This window comes from Antechinus flavipes, chromosome 3 (assembly GCF_016432865.1).
Source record: "Antechinus flavipes isolate AdamAnt ecotype Samford, QLD, Australia chromosome 3, AdamAnt_v2, whole genome shotgun sequence".
Classification (NCBI taxonomy): domain Eukaryota; kingdom Metazoa; phylum Chordata; class Mammalia; order Dasyuromorphia; family Dasyuridae; genus Antechinus; species Antechinus flavipes.
In genome coordinates this window covers 30894340-30921425 of record NC_067400.1, presented here as the reverse complement: position 1 = coordinate 30921425, position 27086 = coordinate 30894340, and the positions used below count along the sequence as shown (strand labels likewise).

Genomic DNA, 27086 nt, shown 5'->3' with positions numbered 1-27086 from the left:
ATAATGAAGTTGTTGCATGTATTCATATTCACACTATTTAAACTGGAATTGTGTGAAATATAGAAATTCATTCCAACTCAATGGAAATATACAGTGCAAGTTCAAATAATTTGATTAATTGAGAGGATTCCTTATTCACATTAATCAGAATCTGATCAAGTAATTTTGGCTTTTTATAGTATTTTATTTTTCCAATGCATATAAAGATAGTTTTAAACATTCATTTTTGTTAGACTTTGTATTATAAATTTTTCTTCCTCCTTCCCTTACCTTCCCCTTCCTCAAGACAAGCAAGCAATCTGATATAGGTGAAATATGTGCAGTTCTTTTAAACATAATTCCATATTTGTCATGTTGTACAAGAAAAATCAAATTAAAAGAAGGGGAAAACAAAAGAAAGAAAAAAAGATAAAAATATTACGCTCAATCCACATTCAGTCTCCATGATTCTCTCTCTAAAGACTCTGATCAAGTAATTTTGGCAGAAGAGAATGTTATGAACCACAGAAATGGGAAAAGTCCTCATATAGGAGAAGGCATTGAAATTAGCCTTGAAGGAAGCTAAGAGTTCTAGGAAGTGAAAGGAGAGAGGGAGAGTGCATTTTAAGTATGAGAGACACAGAAGCAAATGATGGGATGCTCTGTACAAGAGATAGCAGATAGATATGGGTAATAAGGAACAGGGCCTTAATTTCAAATGTCAAGCTCTCTCCACACATTGCCCTGAGCTTCTTGCTCCATGGTGGTAGTGGGTTAAGAGGGAGCTAAATTATAGCCAAAAAAACTGGACTAGGAGGGCAAGAGGTGGAGGAGGACATGACAAGGTAACAACTTGAGCACAGGACAATGAGAAGAGGGAAACAGCTGTGGGATAGTTGTAGGTTGCTTGAACAGAAGGGAGCCCACACCCTAGGGAGGAGCAGCAGGTAGGTAGGTGCATGCTGAGAATCCTGCCTAGCATTTAGACAGCCCCTCTCATCCCCATCCTGTGGGGATAAGTGCCTTCAGCTGTGAGGACTAAGAAGTCTCAAGGGCAAGGAGTCAGGCTGGCAATTGAGGTCTATTTACAGTGGGTTCCATTTGCCAGAATCACTTGGAGAATTGGCAACCTGATTGTACTCCCTGGCTGTGTCTGCTAATAGAAGAACTGCAGAAAACAGCTAGGTCTAATAGGCTTCTTCCACATCCAATTCAAATTCTGACTTTGAACTTCAGAGTTACAGCTACAACTTTAAATATAACAGGAGTTCTTACCCAGAAGCTGGAAACTTGAGGATTTTTTAAAATATATTTTAATAATTATATCTCAATATAAGTGGTTTTCTTTATAATCCTGTGTTTCATGTTTTATGAATTTCAAAAACATGATTATGAGAAAGACTTTTCTAGACTGCCAGAAGAGCACTACGACCTAGAAAGGGTTAAGAATCCCTGGCTTAAAAGGAGAGATATAGAATATAGAGAAACAACTAACAACTTTACATATGGATCTTATTTTGAATCAGAAGAAGTGCTGTCCTCCATAGGAGAGACAGTGATATATAAGGGTAGGGAGGAGTTCATGTAGACACAAGAAATGGATTTAAATCTGGGCTCTGTTATATAACTTATTTAAGTGAGTTGGGGTAAAACATAATTCCCGAGTTTCTATTTTTTAACCTACAAAATGAGAAGAAAGCTGCCTTTTTCCAGCTCGATCCTAGGAACTCCTTCCTAATCAGCCTCTTGGACCATGTCTCTCAGGAGGAAGTGAGAAGGGTCTCCTTGGTATTTCAAATTTAGAGCAAAGTGAATCTAGTGCATGTGAACATAGTATTTTTAGAGGTAAGTGTGTCTTAAAGCTCAAGGACAAGTATTAAAAAGGGAAGGAGCCCAAACACCCAAATGCCTAAACAATTCCTCCAAGAAACAAACTAGAAAAACTCATTGATTGTCCTTCCAAGAATTAATGTAAGCACTATGACTATGAAATGAATGAGTGGAACATTTATTAAGCTCTTACTTTATACAAAACACATAGAAAGAATACAAAAAAAAAGCCTCTCCTCAGAGGGCTTACATTCTAAATAGAGGATAATGTTTCCCCTGATCAAACATAAACTCCTCGAGGGCAGATACAGAAAAGCAGAATGAAAAATCTCATAATCTCTAGGTTACACTGGCAGAGCAGAGGGTCTTGCCTCCTCTTCAACATCATTTTCCTTGATAAAATCACATCAGTTTCCAATGTTGTCATTGGACATCGCCAAGTCTGTGGGGAGGACTTTCTTTTCTAAGTTTTGAGGATGTGATTACCATAGCACCAGCCACAGTGAGGTTGTTTATCCAAGAGAAGATAAAGGTACAAAGTCACCTCTAGTGCCCTCTTTATAGGTAGAGGAACACTGGTTTTCATGATACCAACATTTATATATGACTTTTATACACAAATCCACAAAGCATGATGCTAATGTGAGCAACTTAATACATATGATAATCTCAGAATAGTTTTGTTTTTTCTTTATTGATTCAATTCAGCTGTCATATAATACTCTATGAACCACCTGCTTCAGGTGATGCAGTTCCACTCTAAAGAGTCTCCCAAATCACCTACAGAATCCCACATTGTTAGAAGGAAGCTCAGGCCATCTCATCCTAGCTCTGAGCAAGAATACCTCATAGGAGGCTATCCAGCTACACCTGAAGAAGCATGAAAGGAGCCCATTCTACTTTTCAAATTGTTAGGAAAATTTTTCTTGATATCAAATTAATTTCTTTGTAGAAGGAACAAAGAAATTAATTTGATATCAAGAAAAATTTTCCTAACAATTTGAATCTATTAATAGATTGTTCCTTCTACATATTGTTCCTATTTCTTTCCTATGATGCTTAAAAGAATGAACCTAAACCTTTTCCCAAAGTTATTATAACCTCTGGCTAGCCTTCTTTCTCCAAGCTCAACATGCCAGTTTCTTCAGTTATTCTCCATACAGCATCATCCCATTTGCATCTCCAAATCACCCAAAAATACTCTGTTGTCTATAAGATGCATTTCCACATATCAGAGTTATTCAATGTGTTAGGTTTAATCTACTTCTGATTGTCTTCTTTGAAGATCAAGAATTTTTAATTTTTCGTACTCATCAAGTTGGTGTCAGAGTGATGACATTTATCCACAGAAGCTATCAAAAAGCTATCTGCTAAGTCAGAGGATAACGGTTGCCTACACTGGAAGCTTGAAGTACAACGGAAAGATTTTCATAAGGTTAGAACAAAACTAGGATTTGCTGACTTGAATTGATCCTTTGATAGCATAGCCCATCTGTCCCCTACGAAGAATTAAAAAACACTATCCTATCTGACAGACCGCCCTCCATTGCATGTGTTGAGATGAAAGCTTTCTCTTCATCCCCATCTTTGAGGTCTCTGTCTTAATAGATTCTTTGGTGGAGAGCTGGATATCTGATATTTGGCTTATGAGTTCTGAAGAAAAGATAATAGGGTCAACATCATATTATTTTTAAGGGAAGATGTCAAGGACAAAAAATGAAGATGTCAAAAGCTTGCTGATATATGGTATTGCTTAAAGACTGTTTGGTTGAAGAAAGTGACCAAGTGATTTACTAAAGTCTTTTACTAGATGGTCTTTGGATTACAGTGTAGATGAAAAAATAAATGAAAATCCATTTCATTTTTGCTTCAAAGGAACATTTGACAGATGGGGAAAACACAACTTTCATCTACAGAAATAATGTTTTCATTTTCAATTTCTCAAATCTGGGGGGAAATTTGCATAGATTTCTATATTATGTGGAACACATCTCTAGAATGAACAGGAATGTGTCTTTTCATCTTCACACATTAATGTACCCGCCATTTTGTCATTTGCGTAAGGGAACCGATTGCATTTGTGTATGTGTGGGGATGCTCTGATTTTCATTCTAAAGGAAAGCAGACTCTTACAGATCTTAGAGGGTATACTCAGTGGGCAGATCTGTCCAGCCCCCTGTCCAGTAAAGAAGCTTAATGATTCCCTCTCACTTCTAAGATTAAAAAAAAAACTTCTCTGGCATCTATTTAAAGCCCATAATACTCTTTCCTAACCAAACTGATCTCCATGTTCTTCTATCTCCATTTTTATTAACTCCTATTTGTATGAATTTTTCATCAGAATAGGCTAGCAGCTTCTTGAGGGCAACAGTTATTTCATTTTTATCTTTTCATCATCATTGCATAACCTAGTACGTGGACATAGTGAGTATTTAGTAAATAATTTTGCCGAGTTGAATTGAATTGCACATTGCAGCTGAATTGTTTAGAACTCAAAGAGTCAGCATTCTAAAGTTTACAAAGCATTTTCCGAATAGTGTCTCTCTTGGACTATACAACAAACTTTGAGCAAAGCCTGAGGCCAGACAGGTCTTCCTGTCTCCAAGGTGGGGCACTCTATCCCACCCTGTTTGCCATCCTCAGCTCAGCTCCTTAGCAGTAATTTGCTCCTACCCCATGGCACCAGTAGCAGGAGGAGAGGTAGTGCCTGTTTCCTCATGTCATTGATTAGTTGAAGCTGTTCTGTTTACCAGAGATCACTAATCTCTTGGCCTTTTCCCCCTGAACTATGGATTTTAGGTTCTGCCTCAAAGATTTGACTCTAGAATACTTCATGCCAGTATGGAAAGAACCCCACTTCTTGAAGGTTGGGCATTTAAGCACAAATTCTATTGTCCAAGAACCACCAGGATAATTTGGCCACCAATTGGTTAATGGATGGAGTGGATAGAGGACAGGGAAGAGTGATAGAAGTTACAGGGACCAAAAGGGGTTGGACTAATAGAAAAAAATCTGGATTTTATAGTGAGGGGACTGGGGTCCAAATCTCATCTCTGATACTATATCCCTGAACCTCAGTTGCCTTATCTGTTGATCTTAGAAGACCTTTGAAGTCTCTTCTAGCTGTAAATCAGAGATGCTTCACCATTTTTGTTTCCTGGACCATTTGGTCATCTTGTAAAGCCTTTTAACGTCATGTATAAAAGAAAATATTTTTAAAAAATAACTAATCATATCAAAATATATTAATCAAAAATTTTAAAATAATAAGCTTATGGGTCTCAGATTAAGAATTGTATTATTTTTATTAATCTCTGTATCTGTGATGCTATGAATAGTTAGCATGGAAGAGATGTATTCTGTGTTGGTGGAGGATATATTCTCACCAATAAAATCATAGATCCTGGTAAGGGAAGGTAAAAAAAGTGCTTGTGATATATGCATGGGGCAGAAATGCCAAGCAGTCCTAACTTACTATTCCATTTCTTTCCTTCTGGGGAACTTCTCAAACCCATTCTCAACTTTCACTGCCTCAGTTTCCTCAATTACTCATTCATTTTTCAACCCTTGTGTTAGGTATTTCCATTTGTACTGAAAATCCAAGGTCACCAAACAGGCTACATGAGATTCAGATACATTTCAGCTATCATTCTATCTCCCTTCATTCTTGCCTCTTTTCGGTTGTTTTTCAATGGTATCTCATTCTTCATGCTCTTATTGGCGCTTTTCTTAACAAAGATATTAGATTGATGTGCAGTTTCCTTCACCAGCCTATTTTATACATAACGAAACTTAGTGGAAATAAGATTAAGTGACTTGCACAGGGTTACAAAGCTAATAATTTTCCAGACTCCAGGCCTGGCTTTCTATGCACTATGGCACTCCTAGATGCCCCAGTCTTGTCTCTCCTGCTGTTTCTTCCTTCCTTTGACCCTATGTTCAATTCTTGATTTTCAGCTCTTTTACATGATATTCTTCCTTCCATATAAATTTATTTAATTTCACAGTTTCAGCTTTTGTTAACAGAGAAAGAACTTGAAATCTAAAATTCTCTATGACCTCACTCCCTAATTTTACTTACGTATTTGCAAAAGCTCTCATGGTAGCATAATCAATGCAAGACATCTACACAAAACTCATTATTTTGTAAAGAGGATTGGACTAGATGTCTCTTCCCACTCTAAATCTTTGATCCCATAATTCTGCAACCTTTTTCCCAAATCAATTTCATCTATCTTATTTCTTCATTTCTGGCAACAGTAAACCATGATTCTTCTTTGTCCCAGAAGGTCCTCAAGCAGAAGCTGAATAACCATTTTTGAAGTGGGGCAAGGCAGGAAGAATTGTGTTTTTTCAGTACTAGATTTTCCTATCTTACTCAGGCTACAAGTACAGGAACTATTCATGGATCATCAGCGTAAGGATCTTACCTACTCCATTCTTAACCTTGGACTTCTTAGGTACCTCGGTGATAAATCAACCCTTTCCAAGAGATCACTGTACATATGTCTTGGTAACTGAAATTAAAGAGATGCACTAATACATCTGACTAGATCACAAGTTGTCAAGGATGTAATGGAAAGAGTCTTATTTTTAATTGATGTATAGTCATTACCCTAGGAGGCCCTTTCCAACTCTTGAAATTTTACTATCCAGTCAATCCATGCTCAATTTCATGAGTTTCAAAACCTCCATGACATTTTTGACTCCCCCTCTCTAATCAGTCACCAAAGTCTCTAGGTTTTTCTCTGTTACCTTTGGAATTCATCCATTCTTTCCATGTCTTCTGCTTCTACACCGGGTCAACCCCTCCTCCCCACCTCCATGAATTACTAAAAAAAAAAACAAAAAAAAACCTCCTAATCTGTCTCCTGTACTCTACTCTCTCCCTATTCTAATTCATCTTCCAGAATAATCTTGAAAAAAAGAGTACTTGAATGAGGACATACCCAGGTACATGCAGTCCCAGATAGTCAAGAAGCTGAGCTTTGTGGGTTACTTGAGCTCAGAAACTCTGAGCTACAATCAGTAAACTCTTATTAAGCACCTACTATGTGCCAAGCATTGTGCTAAGCTCTATTAAGCTTTCTTGATACAATAAGAGGCAAAAAAAAAAATCATCTCCCTGACTTCAATGAGCTCCCATTTTAACGATCATAAAGGGTTAATTATATTGGGTGACTGCAGTAAGGCCAGCCCCAATTTAGGGAGTGCTCAAGAGTAGGGGGCCACCAGGCTGTCTAGGGACAAACCAATGCACACTAGAAACAGAAATGGTTCATATTTTGATGTCCTTCAGTAGCAGGATCAGGCCCAAGAGTGGTCATGCATGACCAGCCTGGATGAGAAAGGAAGAGGAAGAAAAAGATATGAGGAATAGGAAGAGGAGGAGGAATAAGGAGGCTAAATTCAGGGTTGGTAGCTTGTTTATTAGTAGGCAGTGTTGATTTATGCTCCAGGCTTTGCCAGATCTCATAGGTTTTCTGGCTTTAATACTCCATGAAGCAGCCATTTATGGACTTTAGCATTTATGAATAATAATCTGAAATGATGAATCCAAACCTTCTTGGAATCTGGTGTCACCAAGCATTATGGAAACATCAGAACTGAACATTCGGATCACATCTAACTGCAGAGTAGTATAGAATTCTTAAAGGCTGCAATAATATCTGTGAATTTTAATATCATTACTTAACTTTCACTTCAGTTCAAGAAATTTTATCAAACTTGACTTTGAACACATATTTCTCTTATCTGTCCAAATATAGATTCAATCAGTATTATGTCATCCATAAACAAAAGTGTCCAGATGGCCTCAAAATCTATAAAGAATCTCTTCAGATTGGACTTTTACAGAATCTCTTGGACCATGATTAAAACCTTTCAATGAGTATATATCAATCAACAAGCATTAATTAAGTGCCTACTATACACAAGTGCTAAGTGCTTTACAAATATTGTCTCATTTGAGCCTGCATTTAAGGTTCACCTGATTTTGGTAACCAGAGGGCCTCAAACAAGGTTATCTACAAAGTTATATTAGACAATGAAAGCAGAACCTTTTCAATCCATAGTATTTCTTCATTCCAAGACTATTTGTCAAAATCCGTTACTCTGCATTCAGAATTAAAAATCATGGAACCTCTGACCCCATGTCACTTCTTCAAATCAAAGAAAAGAAATATGCCTTTCTATGACTTGCTAAAGCAGAGATTTATTTAACTATGAAAATCCCAAGGAGTCAAGGTCAAAAGAAATGATGTCTTATCTAATGTCTAGATATTTTATCTGATAACCAGATAATCATTGGGATTTTCACCAAGATTGTCGATCCTTCTAGGCAGGGGTCCTCAAATTATGGCCCACGGGCCAGATGCAGCAGCTAAGGACGTTTATTCTCTTCACCCAGAGCTATGAAGTTTCATTATTTAAAGGCCCACAAAACAAAGTTTTTGTTTTTACTACAGTCTAGCCCTCCAACAGTCTGAGGGACAGTGAACTTGCCCCCTATTTAAAAAGTTTGAGGACCCCTGCTTCTAGGTACCACCCACACAAACCCACAGTATTTTTCATATTGCTATTCACTTAGTAGATCCTTAGTACTTATTAAGTGACATTTCTTGATGAAAAGTTATGGTTGCTTTTGCCATTTTTGCAAAAACATGTTCCCATGCCAGTTTATAAATAGCTATTTAAGCTTTCCTAATAGCTATAGTAATTTTTCCATTTTAAAATATCAACCCTGTTAATACTAGCTACCTCCTCTAAGACTTTTGTAATCTCTCATTCTCTTCCCTCCCTATCCCCACCCACCATGAATCAAATTGGACTTTCCATTCTTCTGGCATACTTGTAAAGGAAAGGTAATTCCAGCGAACACTTGGATTCCTTCTCTTTTCAGTAAGCAGGTGGTTTTCATGCTCTTATTTTTGCTTTTTAGGACTAATCCTCCTTGATTTCTTGACCCTCTGGACTAAAAAGGATCGATTTACTGAGATTCCATTATATCACCATGTAACCTCTCTGCAAATTACATAATTTTCATAACCTAATATCCCTTTTGACCTAGGCCCTTTGAGATTTTCATGGTTAAATAAATCTCTGCTTCTGAAGTCAGAGAAAGGCACACTTCCTTAGGCCATTTTCCCATCCTTCTTTCATTTCTTCCTTCTGAAAAAAAATTAAGCTGGATCAGAGGTCCTGTGACTTTCAGCTCTGATCCCAAAGTTGGCCCTCAATAAATAATCACTGAATGAAGAAATGGTGGTGGATTAAAAAGGTCCTGCTGCTCTCTTGAAAACAAACAAGAGGAAAAGTTTGCTTGTAAAGGACAAAAAATTCCTGAATATGGGAGCTCTGTCTATGTCAGAGAAAAGTTGCTTTTTAATCAGTTCAACCCAAGTGAGGGAGGAACTAATGGAATCCCAAGTACCCTTCATCCTCTCTGACTACCTAGCTATTACATATTTCTGTAACACATTTGGAGTCCAGATACTTGCTAGCTATGTGATCTTGGGAAACTTCTTGCCTCAGTTTCCCCACTGGTAAAAAGTATAGCACCTTCCTCACAGAATTGTGAAGGACAAAGACAAAGGATATTGAATGCTTTCTACATAAATGTCAGCAGTTAAGATTATTATAATTTCCATCTTCACTTTGTTCTGTACCTCATTGCGACTCCCCTGATCTGCTAATAATTATTCAAATAAAGAATTGTATGTGTTTCTTTTGTTAACATTCTTTTTAATTAATAAGCATTCATTTTCATTCCTTCCTATACTTGCCTCCCCAACTAATTAAAGGGGAAAATTCTTATAAATATGCATAATGCTTCCTTCCTATACCCATATCACTGGACATGGTTCCCAAACACCTTACTAGTCAGTCAGTCAATAAACAATTATTAAATGACTACTTTGTGCCAGTGATGTTTTTGCTCCAGTTATAATTCCTCTGAAAGCATACCAATTTGTCAATATCCTATTTTAAAAGGGACGTCTGACACAGAGGAGGTGTTCAGTGTTTATTAATTGATTACTTTTTCAATTGATGTTTAAACTTCTTGCCATCTAAAACCCCCAGATCTTTCTTTTTACATATATGTCTTTTTGAATTTAGATTATCCATGTCTTCTTTATCCTATGCTTGTTTTATGTGTGGATTTTTTTAGATCTAACTGTGGGATGTCAGGTCAATAAAATTATTCAAATACTCATTCTGCCTAGTTTTGTCTCATTAAAAAGATGATAATCATACCTTCTGTGTCTTCATCCAAGCCACTGAAAAAATTATTGCGTATCTGGACCAAGAATCAAGCCTTGTAGAAATATTTAACTGATCTCTAACTTGACAGAATCAGTACTGAACAATGTTTGGACAGAATTTTTAAACCATCTCTAACTTTCTCTTTTGACACATCTTATGCACAAGTTTTCCATTATCATGGGAGACTACCAAATGTTTTGCTGAATTTGAGACATGCTACTTCTATGGAATTCTCCTGTTGTATCATCCAATTTGGGAAGAACTTGTTAGCATTGGACAAGGGTCTAAAAATGGGATATCACCTGAGAGCAAGGATTTATTAGCAGGATAGCTGAAACAAAGTAAAAAAAAAGGGATGCATAAGAAATTATACATAAAGAAATACTACCAATTCCCTGTTCTAGGAATTACTAGCCCTGGAGTTAGACCAGATGACAGTCGAGAATGAGGAACACTGCGTATCAGTTCTAGACAGCAGATAGTCTGGATAAACAGACAAGACTTGAATAATGAGGCAGGACTCTTAACTAAAAGAGCTAGAAAGTCGTTCAGAAACTTAAGTAGCCAGCTGGGAGATAGAATCTAGGCTAAAGTTATAGAACTTTAGGGGGAAATTGCAATTTCATACTCTATCAAAAGGTTCACTGTGTACTTTATCTCAAGAGCAGGAAATAGTCTCAGAATATAAGTGTACTTGAAAGAGGAGCAAGTGATCAGAGAGCAGCCCAATTCCTGTTACAAAAATGATATCAACTTGGTATTTCTTATTCTTAGTGAACCCATATTGGCTTCAATTGATTTCTACTTACAAGAATTTTCTGTGTTCATCATTTCCATTTAATACTTGAGCCATATAAAATAGTATACACCCTTGGTGAATTGACTGGGATTTTGCAAAAATAATTAAGTGATAGATGCACATATAGACAAATCGATACACAGACACAAATGGGTAGATGGATGGAGATATAGATATAATGTGATACAAGTATTTATTGTTTGCTAAGTGCCCGGCACTATGCTAAGTTCCGGAAATATAAATAGAAGCAAGCAAGATAGTTCCTATCCTCACAGAGCTTACCTGGGGGGAATACAATGCAAAAAGGGGTGCCAAAAAGTGAAAAGGGAGGCAGGCTTCCTGTGGGAATATGCTAAAGAGACTTCAGAAAGTTGTGTAACAGCCTTGAGAGAGCCAGAGTCCAATTTTCTGGAGATTGGAAAAGGTTGTAGAGAAGGGCCAGAGTGAAGAGACTCTGGGAATTGACTCTCAGCTATCCAATAATGCTGTGTCTAAATTAGCCTTAAGTGTTATAAAAGGAAGAAAGAGAAAATAAGCCACAAATGTGGGGAAATACAATCGCACAAAGGCTCAATGATTTTTCCATAGCAAAATTATACCAGGATTCCCTATTCTTTTAGAAACTTTCAGTATCCATCCAGCTCTGTAGCTTGTAGAAGGGCATTACTAACTACCAGGGAACTATTGATTTCTTCCATTGTTATCAACTAACCAAAGCAGAGTCGATAACCTGAAAGAAATCAGTGTTGCCACATAAACGTGACTACCACTTGCACAGGGAAACTTCATGGAAAAACCACTAGTGCCAGTGGTTGTTGCCTGGTTTGTGAAAGCATGGTCAGAAAGGAAACTGCTCAATAACTGCCTTGAATATCAACTTTGATGGTCATGATTCTTGTGCTCCATATAATTATAGATTTAGAGTTAACAGAGATGGTAGAGGTCCAACTCCACTTATTTTCTCAGATGAGAAAACTGAGGAATAGAGAGATTTTTTTTTGGCTGAAGCAATTGGGGTTATGTGACTTGCCCAGGGTCACACAGCTAGAAAGGGTTAAGTGTCTGAGGCCAGATTTGAACTCGGGTCCTCCTGACCAGAGCTGGTGTTCTATCCACTCCACCACATAGCTGCCCCTAGGCACAGAGAGATTTAGTGATGCTCCTGGATGCTCATCCACCTTTGCTGTCCACCTGGCACTCAACTCTTGCCTGTGGCTCCATGGATCTGCCCAGCAGCCACACCCTGGTAAATTGACTCAGCAGATGGGCTAAATCAGGATAAAGGTAGTAATCAGACCCATCAATGAGTCAGGGGGATGTCTATCCCAAGCATGTGAAGTCTTTGCTCAGAGGAATGGATGGATGAGAATAATTTGTTCCTGCAGCCAGGAGGGCACTGAAACAGGCAATGTGGAGGGATAGAGTTGGTCAGACATCAAAGACGCCAAGCTTTGTATCCTGGGCCACTGCCAGTCCTCCTGAATTTGTTCTGCTACTAGACTTTGCTGACTCTGGAAGAAAGAGTGAGGCTGACAATTTTGTGAAACTTTGTCTCATTTAAATCCAATTTTAAGACATAACCCCATGATGTCATGGATCCTCTTCTAAAACAAAGAACAAACAATATATGTATAACATTAGGATAAGATTATGTAATAATAGTTAAATATATTACTGTTGCCACATAGGAAACTTATCAAAAGCTGAGAGAAATTAAACCTCTGAGTAATACTTTCTAGAGCTGGTCACTTTTTAGGAATGATTTGAAAAATAAGGAAATTCTAAAACCAAAAGAGATTTTTTTTCTATAATCACTGTCTTTGCCCACCCCCCAAAAAAAATCACGTGAAACTAATTTAGCAGATCTCATCAGTGTCTCACCAAATATAAAATTCAAGCAGGAAGACTTGAAATAATTCCTCAATATGGTCCATCTCAGAAAATTAACTTACCCTGAGGTAAGAACTCAATTCACTTCCTTCATTGTTTGGCAGATTGAATTAAGAGAATATGCCTTTAATGGCTAAACTATCTCCCCATCTCAAGAATGACTAAATTCAGAGATGTTCTTAGTCAGATTCTAATTAGAGATACCCTAGATATTGAGATTTCATCACTATGGGCACCCTCCTTCACTGATTCAGACACCAACCTCTTTCTAATCATATAATCTTTGATCTTTACTTTGGCTAAAAAAAAAAAAAAAAAAAAAAAGCACCATCCTTCAGTCAACCTGGTGCCTGATAATTGGAAAAAAGTGTTCTCAAAATATTGTTCTAATACTCAGTAGTTATTTAGTTACTTAAGTATCCTTCTCCCTTTAAGGCTATAACTCTTCCCTAATCTCAACTTTGTCATCAAGAGCTAACCACTTGCTTTTCCTAACACAAATGCCATGATTCTCCTGATACAATCTCTTAAGCTTCCTTCATGGTGACTGACTCACTAGGACCAGTACTAGTCTGCAAAAGATTTCTGGTCTATTCACCTATGATTCCACTCACCATCTCTGTACTTGCCAAAGCAAAACATCATTTCCCACATACGTATTGTCAATCCCTACTAGAATATCAGTTTTTTGGGAGCAGAAGCTGCTTTTACTTTGTATTTGTAGGCTTGCAATTACTGTAGCACCTGGAACATATAAATGTCTAATAAATGTAGTTTTTTCATACAGTCATTTATCTATTTCTGTTATCCTTACCACTGTTTTTCACATTAACAAAAATTCATTTAAAAAATCACATTTGGGTTTTATCACAGCCTACAATACTTAATATGGTGACATGTACTATCTAAGTACTCCATAAATGATAGTTAGGATAGGGGAGTAAAATAAGTAAATACGATTGCAAAATAGAATGTGTTACTTAGAATTTTCCAGAGCCTTAGGAACAGGTATGTTAATCATCTCTTCTCAAAAGACAGTGAAATGTTTTAAATATTTCTAGTTATCAGAGGATTGTGTGTACATATGTGTGTGAGCACGCACAAGTGTAATAAAGAGAAATAGACTTTAGGTGGTAAAGGTGGGCAATGAAAATGACAGAATAATCCTATTCTTTTAATTCTGTTTTTCTATTATAGTTAATATATGCAGTCTTTTAAAAACCCCTTGATTTCCAGTACTCTAATGATATGTCACTTCTATGCAGAATAATTCACTCTTTTTTTCTCTCCTAAAATTAAAAGTGCTACCTGGTTCTATTAATTTTATCTTGATATGAAATAAATCCATGCTGTGCATTTCTTATTTTTCTTTTTTTTCCAATGGGAAGCACCAAAAAGTAGATTTTAAAAGAAGCAGAACTCAAAGTGAAGGGAAAATGATTAATGTCCTCAAGTGAGTAATTCTTGTATCTGCATAACTCTTCACCCACAGATGCAGCAAAATCTCATTAATTCAAACTCCATTAATTCAGGGTTCATGATAAGGGAGGAAGAGCAGAATGCAGCAGAGAAGCCCCAGCCTCGGTGTCAGGAGTCCTAACTCCATCACCTCCCAGCTAAGTAAACTTGGTCAAGTAGTTTTCCATCTCAGGGTGTGTTTCCTTCATCTTTAAATCTAAGGGATTGACCTCAATGATTTCTAAAGTTCTTCTATGGCTTTTTGTATATGGAAGCTTCTATCTCAGTGAGTTAGGGAGGCCCGGTGGATAAAGTGTAGAATTTGGAATCAGGAAGAATCGGGGTTTTATAGAATACATCCGTGGTGGAGAAAACAACAGGTCCAGCCCACTTTGTCAGATGAGGAAACTGAGGATCCTTCATGGTAAGCAACTTGCCCAAGATCGGCAATAGATCTGAGATTTGAACCCAATACTTCTGATCCCATAATTCCATGTTTGTTCTCTATTGCTCACTGCCTTCATTGAAGAACATCTCAAATAGAATTCTAACTCATTTCTAACATTATTTCTCATAATTTCGCTTCGTGAATTCTAGGTTCCAAATCAAGTTATTCTCTGTCATCTGCTCTCTTCCTATAGCATTTTTCTGCATCTGGCCATCCACACACATACATACTCTCTCCCATTGCTGATTGCTGGCACAATCCTTCCTTCCAAACATAGGCAGGATCTCCCTCAGAGACCTACCCAAGGTGATTTTTCCTTTTTTAAATCTTCCTTCTTCTCTAGATGCTTCTGCCCTGAGCATGCGTCATAAGTGGGTCTCTTTCCCTTTCTCATGTCCATAAGAGGCGATCTCTGACATGCCTTCCATCTCTGAGGCTCTGTGATTCTCTCTCATTCTACAAACCAGAGCTTCGGAAGCTTATTTGTGTCATGGACCCCTTTGGCAGGCTGACAAAGCCTAAGGACCCTTTCTCAGAATGTTAGTGCATGCAATAAGATCCATAGTATAACAAAGGAAACCAATTCTGTTGAAATACAGTTATCAGGATTGTAGTGGAAAAAACTAAAGTTCACAGACTCCACATTTAAAACCCCTGCCTTAGAGATACTACTTGTTAGGTGTATTTTGGGAAATGAGCATGGGGGACAATTGCTCTGGTTTTAAGTAGGGTGAATTAGATAGAATGCTTAGCCTAGAAAATGGAAGACCTGAGTTAAATCTAGTCTTAAGCACTTATAGCTCTATGAGCCAGGAAAATCACAACCTCCGTTTGCCTCAGTTTCCTCAATTGTAAAATGTAACTAATAACAACATTCAGCTTACAGGTTTGTTTTAAAGATCAAATGAGATAATATTGGCATAGTGATTAGGACAGTACCTGGCACATAGTAGTCTCTATATAAATGCTTATCCCCTGCCCTCCCTGCCTCTCTCTGTGTCACTAGAAATGTGATGTCCAGAGCAAGGTAGGTGATTGTCCTGTTGAGCCCTGCACAGTCAGATGAGGTCTTGGTCTCTGGGACACATTTTAGAAGCGATGACAAACCAGAGTGTTTCCAGCAAAGACCAATAGCATGTGAGATTATGCTGAATTAACTCTGGATCCTTAGCCCAAAATAAGTAACACTCAAAGGGTTGGGATTATTATTACTTTGTATATTTGGTTGGGGAGAAAAGGGATTTTCACACCAGCAAGGATTTAGCTTAACTCTACATGGCCCCAGAGGGTACAGAAAAGCAAATTTGGACTTAATAAAAGAAATGCTACATAAAGGCAGCACATAGTTGTGTTGGGTTTAGGGAATAGACCAAATGGTTCACTGATATAAGGAGCTCCTGAATGAAGAAGCCCCTGCCTCTAGCCCACATCAGCACTTATTCTACAATGAGAAGGTAAGTGACCTGCTCAGGTTCACATAACATATATATATATATATATGAGATTTGAATGTGTGGCTTTCATCTCTGAGTCTGGCTCCTTCTCCTTTAGATCTCACTTCCTCTCAGCAGTTAAAATTCTGAAACTATCATGGATGGAGTCAAAATTTGTCAGAAGTCAGCAAGACAAAGTCAGAGAACCACCTGTCAAACAGGTTGTGAAGCAGGGGTCCTACTCTGATTGGTTTGAAATACATGGTCTCTGGATCCCCTTCCAGTTAGTTCTACCATTCTATTATTCTGCAGTTCCTTTAAGTACTGATTGCTTTCTTACTTTTCCCCTGCACATAAGGAGCTAGGTCTTTTGTAGGGATATCAAAAAGCAGTCCCTACCAGTTCTCATATATTGGAAGAATGAAGAAGTCTTCCCTCTGCCTATTTGTGCTGGGCCTGGAAGCAGCTGGACGTGAAAAGAGACTCTGCTCTCCCCCTAGGGATTCTAATTCCAGAGGTTCCACTGTCAGTCACAGATACCAAACAAGAACCCAATGTATTGACCCATTATGGTGGTGAGAAGGACTTTGGAAATCATCTACTCCAGAGGAACGAATTGAAGCGCAGAAATTTGCTTAAAGTCACACACCAAATCACCACACAGACCTCCTAAATTTTAGTCCAGGACTCGCTCCTTTACATCCAACTGTCTATCCAAAGGGTTAGGAGGTTGGAGGAAGAATGTGCCTTGAAGATGTTTCATAAATGAACATTTTCACCAAAATAGCAATTACTTCCTTTTTTGCTAGAATTTTGCAGCCAGCCATCTTTTCCTTTATTGATTGTAGGTAGATGTCCCATAAATAATAATATGAAGTTGCTGCCAGATCCAAAAATATAAATGAATAAATTAGCACTGAGGCTTATGTTATATGCTAGCTAAGTGGAATGTAACTTCAGCTCAAAGACTTTACCAGTAATTGCTCTATCTGTAAAAATACTCAATGCTATAAATAAGATTGCTTTTATGATGCAATTTTAATTGACTTTTCAATAATGCTTGTTCATTTGTCATAGCTGTCAAGGGAAAGGAGAATAAGGGTTCATTCATTAGTATCTTTTTTAAAAATATATATATATTGCATAAAATTGACTACATGTGTGCCCATTCCCAAATCCTTCTGGTAATTATCTTTTTAAAGCCTAACAACATTCACATTTATCTTATCTCTTCAAGGAGCATTGTTTTAAATCCAGCCTATTTCCGGAATCATCTTCGTCAGGCAACAGTGTTTAGATGTCTGGAGAGATATTCGGAAGCGGCCCGGTATGTCTGATATAACTTTTGCAGAGATTTATTCCAAATGAAATTAATTTAATCTTGGGCTTCTGGGAATAACATATTAGAATTTTCCATTTCTCTCATGGAATATGATTTTACCAGAATGATTGTCTTGTAAACGTCAAGCCCACAATCATGGACTATCTATTTCTTTAATTAAAGTATTTCCGTGTGCATAACTATTAGCAGACACCAGAATTTCCAGTTGTGAGGTCACTTGCTGGCAATCGGGAGTTTTGGGTGGGCATTGAACTTGAGCCTGGCTCTCCTTAATGAGTTCCTGGCTCTGAATTACCCACCACACCTTTGTCCTAAACACAGAATTAGAAACGTAGGACCCCTTATTTGGGTTTGATGGGATCCAGAACTCTTCTGTGTTGTGTGTGAAGAAAGAGAGAAGCTTTCATTGCCTCCCCTTTTATAACCTAAACCAGGCAGGTGACCACAACTGGGGAAATTGTCAACCCCAAACAAGATAGGAGTTGATGGTCCTGAGAACCGGGTCTAGAGTCACGTCCTCTGACCATGTTTTGGGAGCAATGGTGACAAATTCAAGCATGCTAAAGAGAAAAATAATAGGATGGGGAGGGCACAGAAAAGCATGACATGGGAGGATGTGTCTAGTCAAAAGAAAGTAGTACTTAGGAAGACGTCGCATCTGTTTCTAAGTCTCATTGTTGTTTTTTTTCACCTTTATTCTTTTTCTCCAAATCTTAAGTCTATTTTTATTGTATGAATAAAAAATATATTTTATCACCGTCTATAACAATGATTCTGTGACCCTGTGATAAAGTGCTGCTTCTGATACATCTTGGTTGTGTGACCTTGGGCAAAGTATAACATCTCAGTGCTCCAGAGGACCCTTTAAGATTTTAAACTGGGGGCTCTTAACCTTTTTTTGTTATGTGCCTCTTTGGCTTTCTAGTGAATGACTTAGTGGGCCAATGTTCAAAATCATGTTCTTAAAAGTGTAAAATAAAATTCAAAGAATTACAAAATAATAAAATAAAGTTATCAAAATAGACTTGGAGATAAAGTTTGAGACCCTGTACTATGTGAAATAAAGAATCCCTGTATTATTTGAAAAACAGAAGTTGATCTGCATTGATGAAGGAACATCCCTCCCTGAGAGTTTGATGAAATCACAAGTCTGATCCCAAATAAAAAGGCATACTCTAATTCATTGTATATAAAGTCCTTTAGTGCCTCTTGGTGCAGTGGAGTTGTTCCTGAGTTATCCCAGCTGGCCCATGCCCTGACAGGTCCTGTCTGGGATGGACAGTCTTTAGGGAGGAAGCCAGCAGCACAGCTGTCTGTCTGTCATCCCCTGACCTGCCAAACTGAAATCTGAGAAGCTCTGTCCCAGTCTGTCTAGAGGAGCTTTGGATGATACTCAGCCATAGACACTCACAAAGGCTGGCTCATCGGTTGTAGGAAAGTTAAGGACCTTGAGATATTAAATAGTCATCTTCTTGAGAATAGAGAGATTGTTTCATTCTTACTTTTGTATCACCAGCATCCAGCTCAGAGTTTAGTATGTAGTAAACACTTAATAAAAGCTTTTTGATTGACTGATATCCTATATAGAGAAGAGAGAGCTCTATCATAGGATAGGGTTTTGGTTTGGAGTTCTTCATCTATTTTTTTCCATTTCCTGCTAAACTACAATTTTTTAAAGCTACAAACTCCCACACCACAACAAACTATCCTGGAGGAGATAAGACCTGGGGAGACATGGTGACTGTTTCCAAATGATGGAATGACTCTAACATGGAAGAGGAATAACCTTGTTCTGTTGGGTTCTAGATGACCAGGAATAAAAGATGGAGAGTTCAAAGAACAGCTGTAGGCTTCATGTCAGAAGTAGCTTCTTGTGAGCTGCTCTGGTAGTGTACTTGCCCCTGCCCACCCACCCATTGGAGAGCTTCTCTTTTATATGTTGTGCTCTTTCATTAGAATGGAAACTGCTTGAGCACTTAGCACAGTGCCAGGTACATAATAAGCATTAACAAATGCTTGTTGACCTGCTGGCTAATTTATCTCTGGATATTTTTTCAGACTCACATCTCTGCAGTCCCCTATGTAATTATACTTCCTCATGCAGATTCATGAGGCTAAACTGGATTTCACCCTCCTAGTAGCCTTGCATCTTGTTTTCATGGGATAATTCCTCCATTTTACCTGGATTTTTGGTCAGTTGTCTCTTGGTGCCCAATCTCCTGGGCTACATTTATGCAGAGTGAGCTATTGAGCCAAAACTCAAAAGCCCTCTTCAAATAAGAGTTTTGCTTTTTTCTTCCCGAGGGCTTTTCTTTCTTCCTTTCTTCCTTTGCTTAATTTCTTTACTGATAACTTTTGTTTCAGCACAACCGCCAAACATACAAACTTCAAATAAACCACAAAGTACATTTCTTTAAAAGCATTAAGTAGAATAACATAGAACAGTGTTTATGTAGTTATTAGTATGTAGTATGCAGTATTTATGTAGCTATTCACATTAGTTATTAGGGGAGGAGGGAAGTCTTCAAAGAATTGAAGTTAATGACATCCAAAAGGCAATATGGCAGTGGAGATGGGTACAACATAATAAGCCAGAAATATGAAGAAGGAGGATATTGAAGATATTTTGGAGAAAAAGAAAAAATGGGTTGGTCATGTTGCAACTTGAGAGAGAACTGGTCGACAATCTCTGTATTATAGCACATGTATCCTGAAGTCAGGAGAATTCAAAGAAGGTTCCAGTTACCATGTGTGGGGTCCCTTTAGGTAAACGTATGGAGGTTGTAAACAAGAATTTCACTGGGACAGGCTCCAACCTGAATCAACATCAGTGAGGTCCCTATATCCATTAGCATGCTGGAGTAAAACCGTATACCAGAACTTAACAACTTAAGTTAAGTTAGCTTAGTTTAGCAACAATAGCATATGTTATATTTCGCCAGGGATCTGTTACCTTAAAGAGCCAGAATGGTTCCATGGGATTCAACTCAAATAGAAAAGGGGTCACAAAACCATATATAAGAATCTCTGAAGGTGCACATTGACTTAGAAAACCATATATTAATATTATCTATGTTGCTTTGTATTTATATTTTGTTTCAAATTTCCCAGTTAGATTTTAATATGATTCATATTCTTCTTGGGAATGTTGTAGCCCATGGGCCACATGGTTGACGCCTGTGGCAGATTAAAAAGCTAGTCTCAGAGTCATAGAGACCTGATTTCAAAACTCGTCTCTGACATGTACAGGCTAGGTGATCCTGAGAAAGTCCCCATGCTCTGGTCAATTCTCTTAGATCATCTAAATTGCCTAGGAAGTGCTGCTCTCCCCTACATTTCTTTTTTTTGGGGATGGGGGGAGGATTCCCTATACCAGTGAATTCCTTGATTCTTCCCCAATCCCTTTGCTACCATAGTAATTATTTACACAGCTTTAATCAATATTTCTGTTGCTCTTGGGGATCTGCTTTCTTTATTCTGCATCCTTTTATGTTCTTCTAATGTTTCTTTGAATTCCTCATATGAGTCATTTCTAATAACCTCCCAAGAATTTTTCTCCCCTCCAATACCTTCCCTTTCAGGTTAGTGTCAGCACTTTTGACTGAACAGTGACGTTGGGAGCATTTCCTGTGATTTTCTAACACTAATACAATAGACCCCAAGCATCTATTTGTATCTTCAGTCTTCCTGATATTCATTTTATTGATGCCAAGTGAAACAAGAGAATCATTGACCATTTTGAGAATTTATGCTTTAATACTAAAGGGAGGGATAAATTCTGCAAAGGCTACCATTTTCTCCAAGCTCTCCTAAACATTTGACTTTTAGTAGAATTCCAGGCACAAGAAACATTAAAAATTATATCTCCATAATTTTTATAATGAGGTTGAAAGCCCCATAAAATGTCTGCATGATGAAACAAGTTTCTGAAGAAAGCTCTTATAATATTTTATATTCTGAATAAACTTCCTGGCCCAAAGCTAAAGGAATAAGTTAGCCATAGCAAGCAAGAAGACCATAAAGTAGTTCTAAGAATTAGCATAAAGACTGAATGACTTGACCAGTGTCATTTTATAAAAGATACTTATCTTAGAAAGAAATTTGGACTAGATGGCTCACTTTTAAGATCTCTGATTCCATAATGTCAACTCTGCTTCCTGGAAGGATGCTCTGTAGTTATCTAATAAACAATAGAACTGCTTTTTATTCTCAGAGGTTCTAAAATGATCTTTCTATGAAGGACATTTTGAAAAATTTTGGTCATCCTTCAGACAAAAGTGTAAATAAAATGGGGAGAGTCAAACTAAGGTAAAGATTGCTGAAATTTAGAGGAGGCTGAAGTACTTGTGCTCCTTTATTAGGTAGAAATAACTGAACTAATCACTTAGTTTGTGAAAATCACTATTAAAAATAGGAAATAAATAGGCAATATACTTCTTCCCCAAGACACCATTCCTTTTTAGTTGTCGTACTGCTCCAACCCTCTGGTTGCAGCCACCCCTGGGTCCAGTGCTCTGGGGGTACTCCCACATGGAATCTTATGTCATCCCCATAGTCAGGGATTTCTCCTCAAGTTGTCCCTTCCTTACCATCATTACCCTCAAAATTGTTAGTTGTGAAGTTCTGATAACAGGTGAAAACTCTAGCAGTTTAATTAAGATTTTTATTTTATGAAAGCCCTCAATGTTTTTATCCACAAGAGTAATCAACCTTCTTTATTCTGTTTAACCAAAGGCATCATTGCCAGAACTATTGGAACATTCTCCTTCCATATCTCTGCTTGTTAAAATTCCATGAAAATCAAAGTTTCATTCTCCCAAAGCCTTCCCTAAGCCCTGACTTCCCTTTATGTTTTAGCATCTTCTGTCTTTTTGTGATTTTTAATTCCCTCCCCAGTTAACTGCAAGATCCTATGCATCTTTGTATCCCTCAGGATACTGTTTATAGAGTAAGGGATCAGTAAATAGACAGCTATTTGGCTCAGTGGATAAGAATAAGGGACTTGTACTCCTGCATTCAAAATCCATCTCAGGTGCTTACTAGCATCTGGGCAAGTAGTTTCTTCATCTGTAAAGTAAGTATAATAATTGCAAGAGGGTGGCACAGTGAATAAAATGAAGTCATGTAGATGAGTCTTTCTGAGTTCAAATCTAGTTTCAGACACTCACTAATTGAGTGAGCATGGACAAGTCATCTATTTGCTTCTGTTTCCTCATCTGTGAAATGATCTGGAGAAGGAAGTGGCAAAGTCCTCCAGTATCTTTGCCAAGAAAGCCACAAATGGGGTCAAAGAATCAGAAAATAAAATAACTGAACAATGTGAAACATATATATGTGCATATATATAATCTTCATTTTCTATATAAATATATGTTCATATATATAGTTCTAGCTTTAGAACTTGTTATTGTTGTTCATATATGTATATCTATGTAATATTTGTTGAGGAATAAAATGGAATTGACTTATTCAGGGGATAAGTTGTATTCAGAAATGAGTTATATGATATACATTCTTCAGCACCATTGTGATATGCTCACTGTTTCTAACAGTTCAGTAGCAGCATCTCCATTTAAAAGGTAGAAAGCACCTTCCAAAATTGCACAAAAGCTCAGTCACCCCTCTGTGCTCCTAAAAGTTACTTTGACTTTCCATTCAGCTTTGGGTAGGTACAGTCAATAGAAGTTGTAAAAGCCTAAACACTGAGAGAAAAGTCCTTCCTATGAATAAGAGTTGTCCAAGAGTGAAATGGGCTTTCTAAAAGGGTGATGAGTTAGTTTTCCTCAGAAATATTTAAGCAGAAGCATATTGGTCACTTTATGGTACATTGTAATAGGGTTTATTTTTCAGGTAGCCACCTCCAGATCCAGAGTTTCTTAACATTTTCCATATCTTGGAAATGTTCCATATCTTTTGACAGTCTGATGAAGTCTCTAGAATTCTTCTCACAATGATGCAGAAAGTAGAATCCATAGAATTATTACAAAATGAAATCATAATTTATATTAAAATGCTATTTTTTAAATTTGTTAAATAAATCCACCAATTTATTTACCCTGGGGTAAGATACCCTGGACTAGATGGCTTCTAAGACACTTTCCAACTTGGAAAAGCCCTGAGACTTTTCCTTTGCAATTTTATTTCCTTTTTTTTTTTTTTTTAAATTTTGGCTGCTCCTCTTCAATGTCTCCAGCCATCCAGTAAGAACACCCCCTTCCTTCTCAGTCAGTCAGTCAGCCCATTAAAGTCATCCTTTGTCCCTTCCCTTTTGTTTTCCTGATTTGCAGCAGCTTTTTTCAGTTTTTTTCAATGCCCTTCCTTGGCATTGTTCCAAAGACGCCTGTTTGTTTTTTTTTTCTTTTTTTTGGATCAGTAAGCACTGATTTAAAAAAAACTTGACTAAGTAATAATGCTCTTTAGATCAGTAACACTGATAAAAACTGAAAATGACAGTGCCCTGAGAATCAGTATAACAAAAGGTGAACCCTAAGTAATGGAAAAAGGGATGGCAAGGATGTGACATGAGAGTGGTGAGTTTTAGTCACATTTAAAGAATGTGTCCCCGCCAGACTGTGGCCAACACATATCTCTTGACTCCTTTAGAGTATTGTCTCATCAAATTAGATGATATTTGTAATATGTCTAGTACTTAGAGGACACTTAATAAATGCTTGTTCCCTTCCTTTCCCTGCTCCATTTTAGGAGATATAAAAGAGTTCCTTAAGCCCCTTGAAAGGGTTATAGTATTTTGGTCTTTGGATAAAGGTTAACAGACACCCCACGGGAATTGTCTACTGATAATCTTGAGTTCAACTATGCCCACTGCACCAGGATTTTTGAAAACAATCTAGCTAAAAACAAATTATTAAGCTGCCTATGTTTTTTGACCCAGTATTACCGCTGCTGAATCTATTTCTAAAGATGAGTAGGGGAAAGGAAAAGAACCTTTATGTTCAAAATATTTATAGTAACTCTCTTTGTGATGACAAGGAATTTGGAAATTGCAGAGATACCCGTCAGTTGGAGAATAGCTGAACAAGTTATGGTATGTGATCATGATAGAATATTACTATGGTATAAGAAATGATGAGCTCAATGATCTTGGAAAAACATGGATAGATTTGGATGAAATAATGAAAAACAAAATGAGCAGAACCAAGAGAATATTGCATATAGTAACAGCAATATTTTTTCAAGAACAACTTTGAATGAATAAATCACTTTAACTATAATAAATATCCAAAATAACAACAAAAGAATTATGAAGAAAGATGCTATATGAAAAAAATGATAAATAGAAGTAAATATAGAGTGATTTTTCACACACACGCATCCATACACATATTTATGTATAATGATAACCATCTCCAGTGTGGGGATCAGAAACAGAGGGAAATGAAAAAGGGGAGGGTAAAAAGATTACGTGGTAACTTTATTCTATATTTAAAGGAATAGCAAGTTATACATAACATATTTGCTGTTTCATATGCAATCATCTTTTTTATTCTACCATGTTATGGAAATACTTGTTTTATTTCATAACTTCAAAATAGAAATTATATATATATTAAGACAGTCAGCTCTAGAATAAATTGAGAGGGCAATTCCAGCAGTCAGGAAGAAAGACAATGGCATGAAAAGAACTCAGTTGTTGACACCTTCTCTTCATGTTTTTCCTTGCATCTCTTGTAGAGTACTACAGATGCTGACACCTACCAACCATGTGACATTGTGCAAATCATTTAACCTCTCTCCTCTGAAAAAGGAAAGGGATAATAGCACCTACATCATAGAGTTGTAAGGATCAAATTAGACAATATATGAGATAAAATACATATAACCCTTTACTAGTTTTACAAGCCAATGTCTAAGCTGTTATTACTATTAATATTAATAAATGCTTTTGCTCTGAGTTATTTTAGTCGAGTGGCTATCTTAAAATTGGACACACCAGTGGGGGGAGGGGACTTGTGGGCTATATTTTTAGGAATTCAGATTCACAGAGAACCTTAAAAGTAAGAAAAGCTTCTACAGGTGAGATGTAGAGAGAGCCAAGAAGAGACCCCATACAGTGAAAGTCCCCCAAACCTTAGAGACAATAAATCTCTTCCCTGCTGGCAGAGAGTTGGTAGATTTCTAGGACAGGTATTGCTTACATTTTTAGATAAGGTTTCTATGTTAATTTGTTTTTGCTTATTTTTTTTTTCATTTCCACAATGGAAGGTTCAATTTGAAGAATGGGCTGCATAATGCCTGTGATGTAAAGATAAAACCATCAACAAAATTATTTTTCTAAAGTGTGGGTAATCAAATTTACCTAAGGGAATGGAGGAAGTAAAGGAGAATTAGAATAAGAAATGCTTGGCTAGACTTGCCCTTGAGGAGATTTTTATAAATCAAGCTTTTAGAACTGCATCAAGATACCAAATTAGTATTACTCTTTCTTTTAGCAAGTAAGCAAGTTTTCATTCAGCATGATGAGGACAGAGCCCCTCAAGACTACTCAATTAAGTGTGATCCTTACTGACAGCCCACAGAAGAGAGGTGGGTTTTTTAAGACCCAGGGAATCATTTTTTCTCCCTGGCAGAAGTTACCCGTCTTCCCCAAGAATATCATGCACCTATAAATCACAGTCTGCCGAAAAGGAAAGAGAGATCTAAGAAGAAATGGAGGCGTTTGGAAATTGAGCAGCGTCAAAAGAGACTATTGCTATAGCTAAGCAATCACTCAATAGGAGTTCGACAGCCACAAGTAGGAAGGAACTATTTCAGCCTTTTTGTGTGTCGTGCAACTGTATGATTGTGAATGAGATTATTATGTATCTTGCAAGGGAGGAGAGACCTTCTGACAGGTAGACTCCAGACTAGTGAGTCTGAAGAGATGATAGTAGTGTTGGGAGTTTATTTTAACTGAGCCCCGATTCGATTAAGAGGCTAGAATTCACTCATCCCGTGTGTTCACTGCTAAAAATACAATCCTGGAATGGTTTTTTTTTTTCCCTTTATTAAAGTAAGCTGTCATTTATGCTTTCAAGAAGATCTAATTGAGTCTCCTATGCTAATATCTGGTCTCAACTGGCCAGATGCTTTCTTTTTTTGATTCTGGAGGAACTGAAGGCACTGCCAGTACCATCTTAATAAGGGCTGTGAATAGTTGTATTTAGGGCTTGTAATATAGTTATATAATAAACATCAGAAATGGAAATGCACCAGCCACAAGCTCTCATTTCCACCACCACCTCCCAAATGCTACAGTGACACTCCTACAATTTTTCTTTGGAGTTCATATTTTCCAAGGACGGAGTTAGAGAAGACAGCCTAAATCATTTAGTGCGGCTTTGCCTGACTTTCTCATTGTTCAATCTCTGTCCCTCCCCAGAGTTGCTTAGCCAAGTGACAAGGTTTCCTCCCCACTCTTATTAAATAATAGCCTCCCAGAGAACAAGGAATACTTTGCCTTTTTCTTTCTACAGGGTGGGGTGGGGAGGGAAGAGGCTGAATTTGTGATTTTATCAGCATAGCCAATGTGGAAATCCTCTTCCCTGAAAATAGATTGGTCTTAGAGGGTTTGAGTCATCTGGATCACTGAGAGCTTCCACAGTTTGCACCCATCAGAGGAAAGAATTGAACCCAGACTTCCCA

At 37.4% G+C, this 27086-nt stretch overlaps 1 protein-coding gene across 1 annotated transcript in view; it reads left to right on the top strand.

The window, feature by feature from the left end:
• SPATA16 (spermatogenesis associated 16) overlaps positions 1-27086 on the top strand; it is a 296094-nt gene that overhangs the window by 134372 nt on the left and 134636 nt on the right. Inside the window, exon 4 of the mRNA XM_051983185.1 lies at positions 17340-17429. Within this exon, the coding sequence (XP_051839145.1) occupies positions 17340-17429 (90 nt within the window). The remainder of the gene's footprint in view (positions 1-17339; positions 17430-27086) is intronic.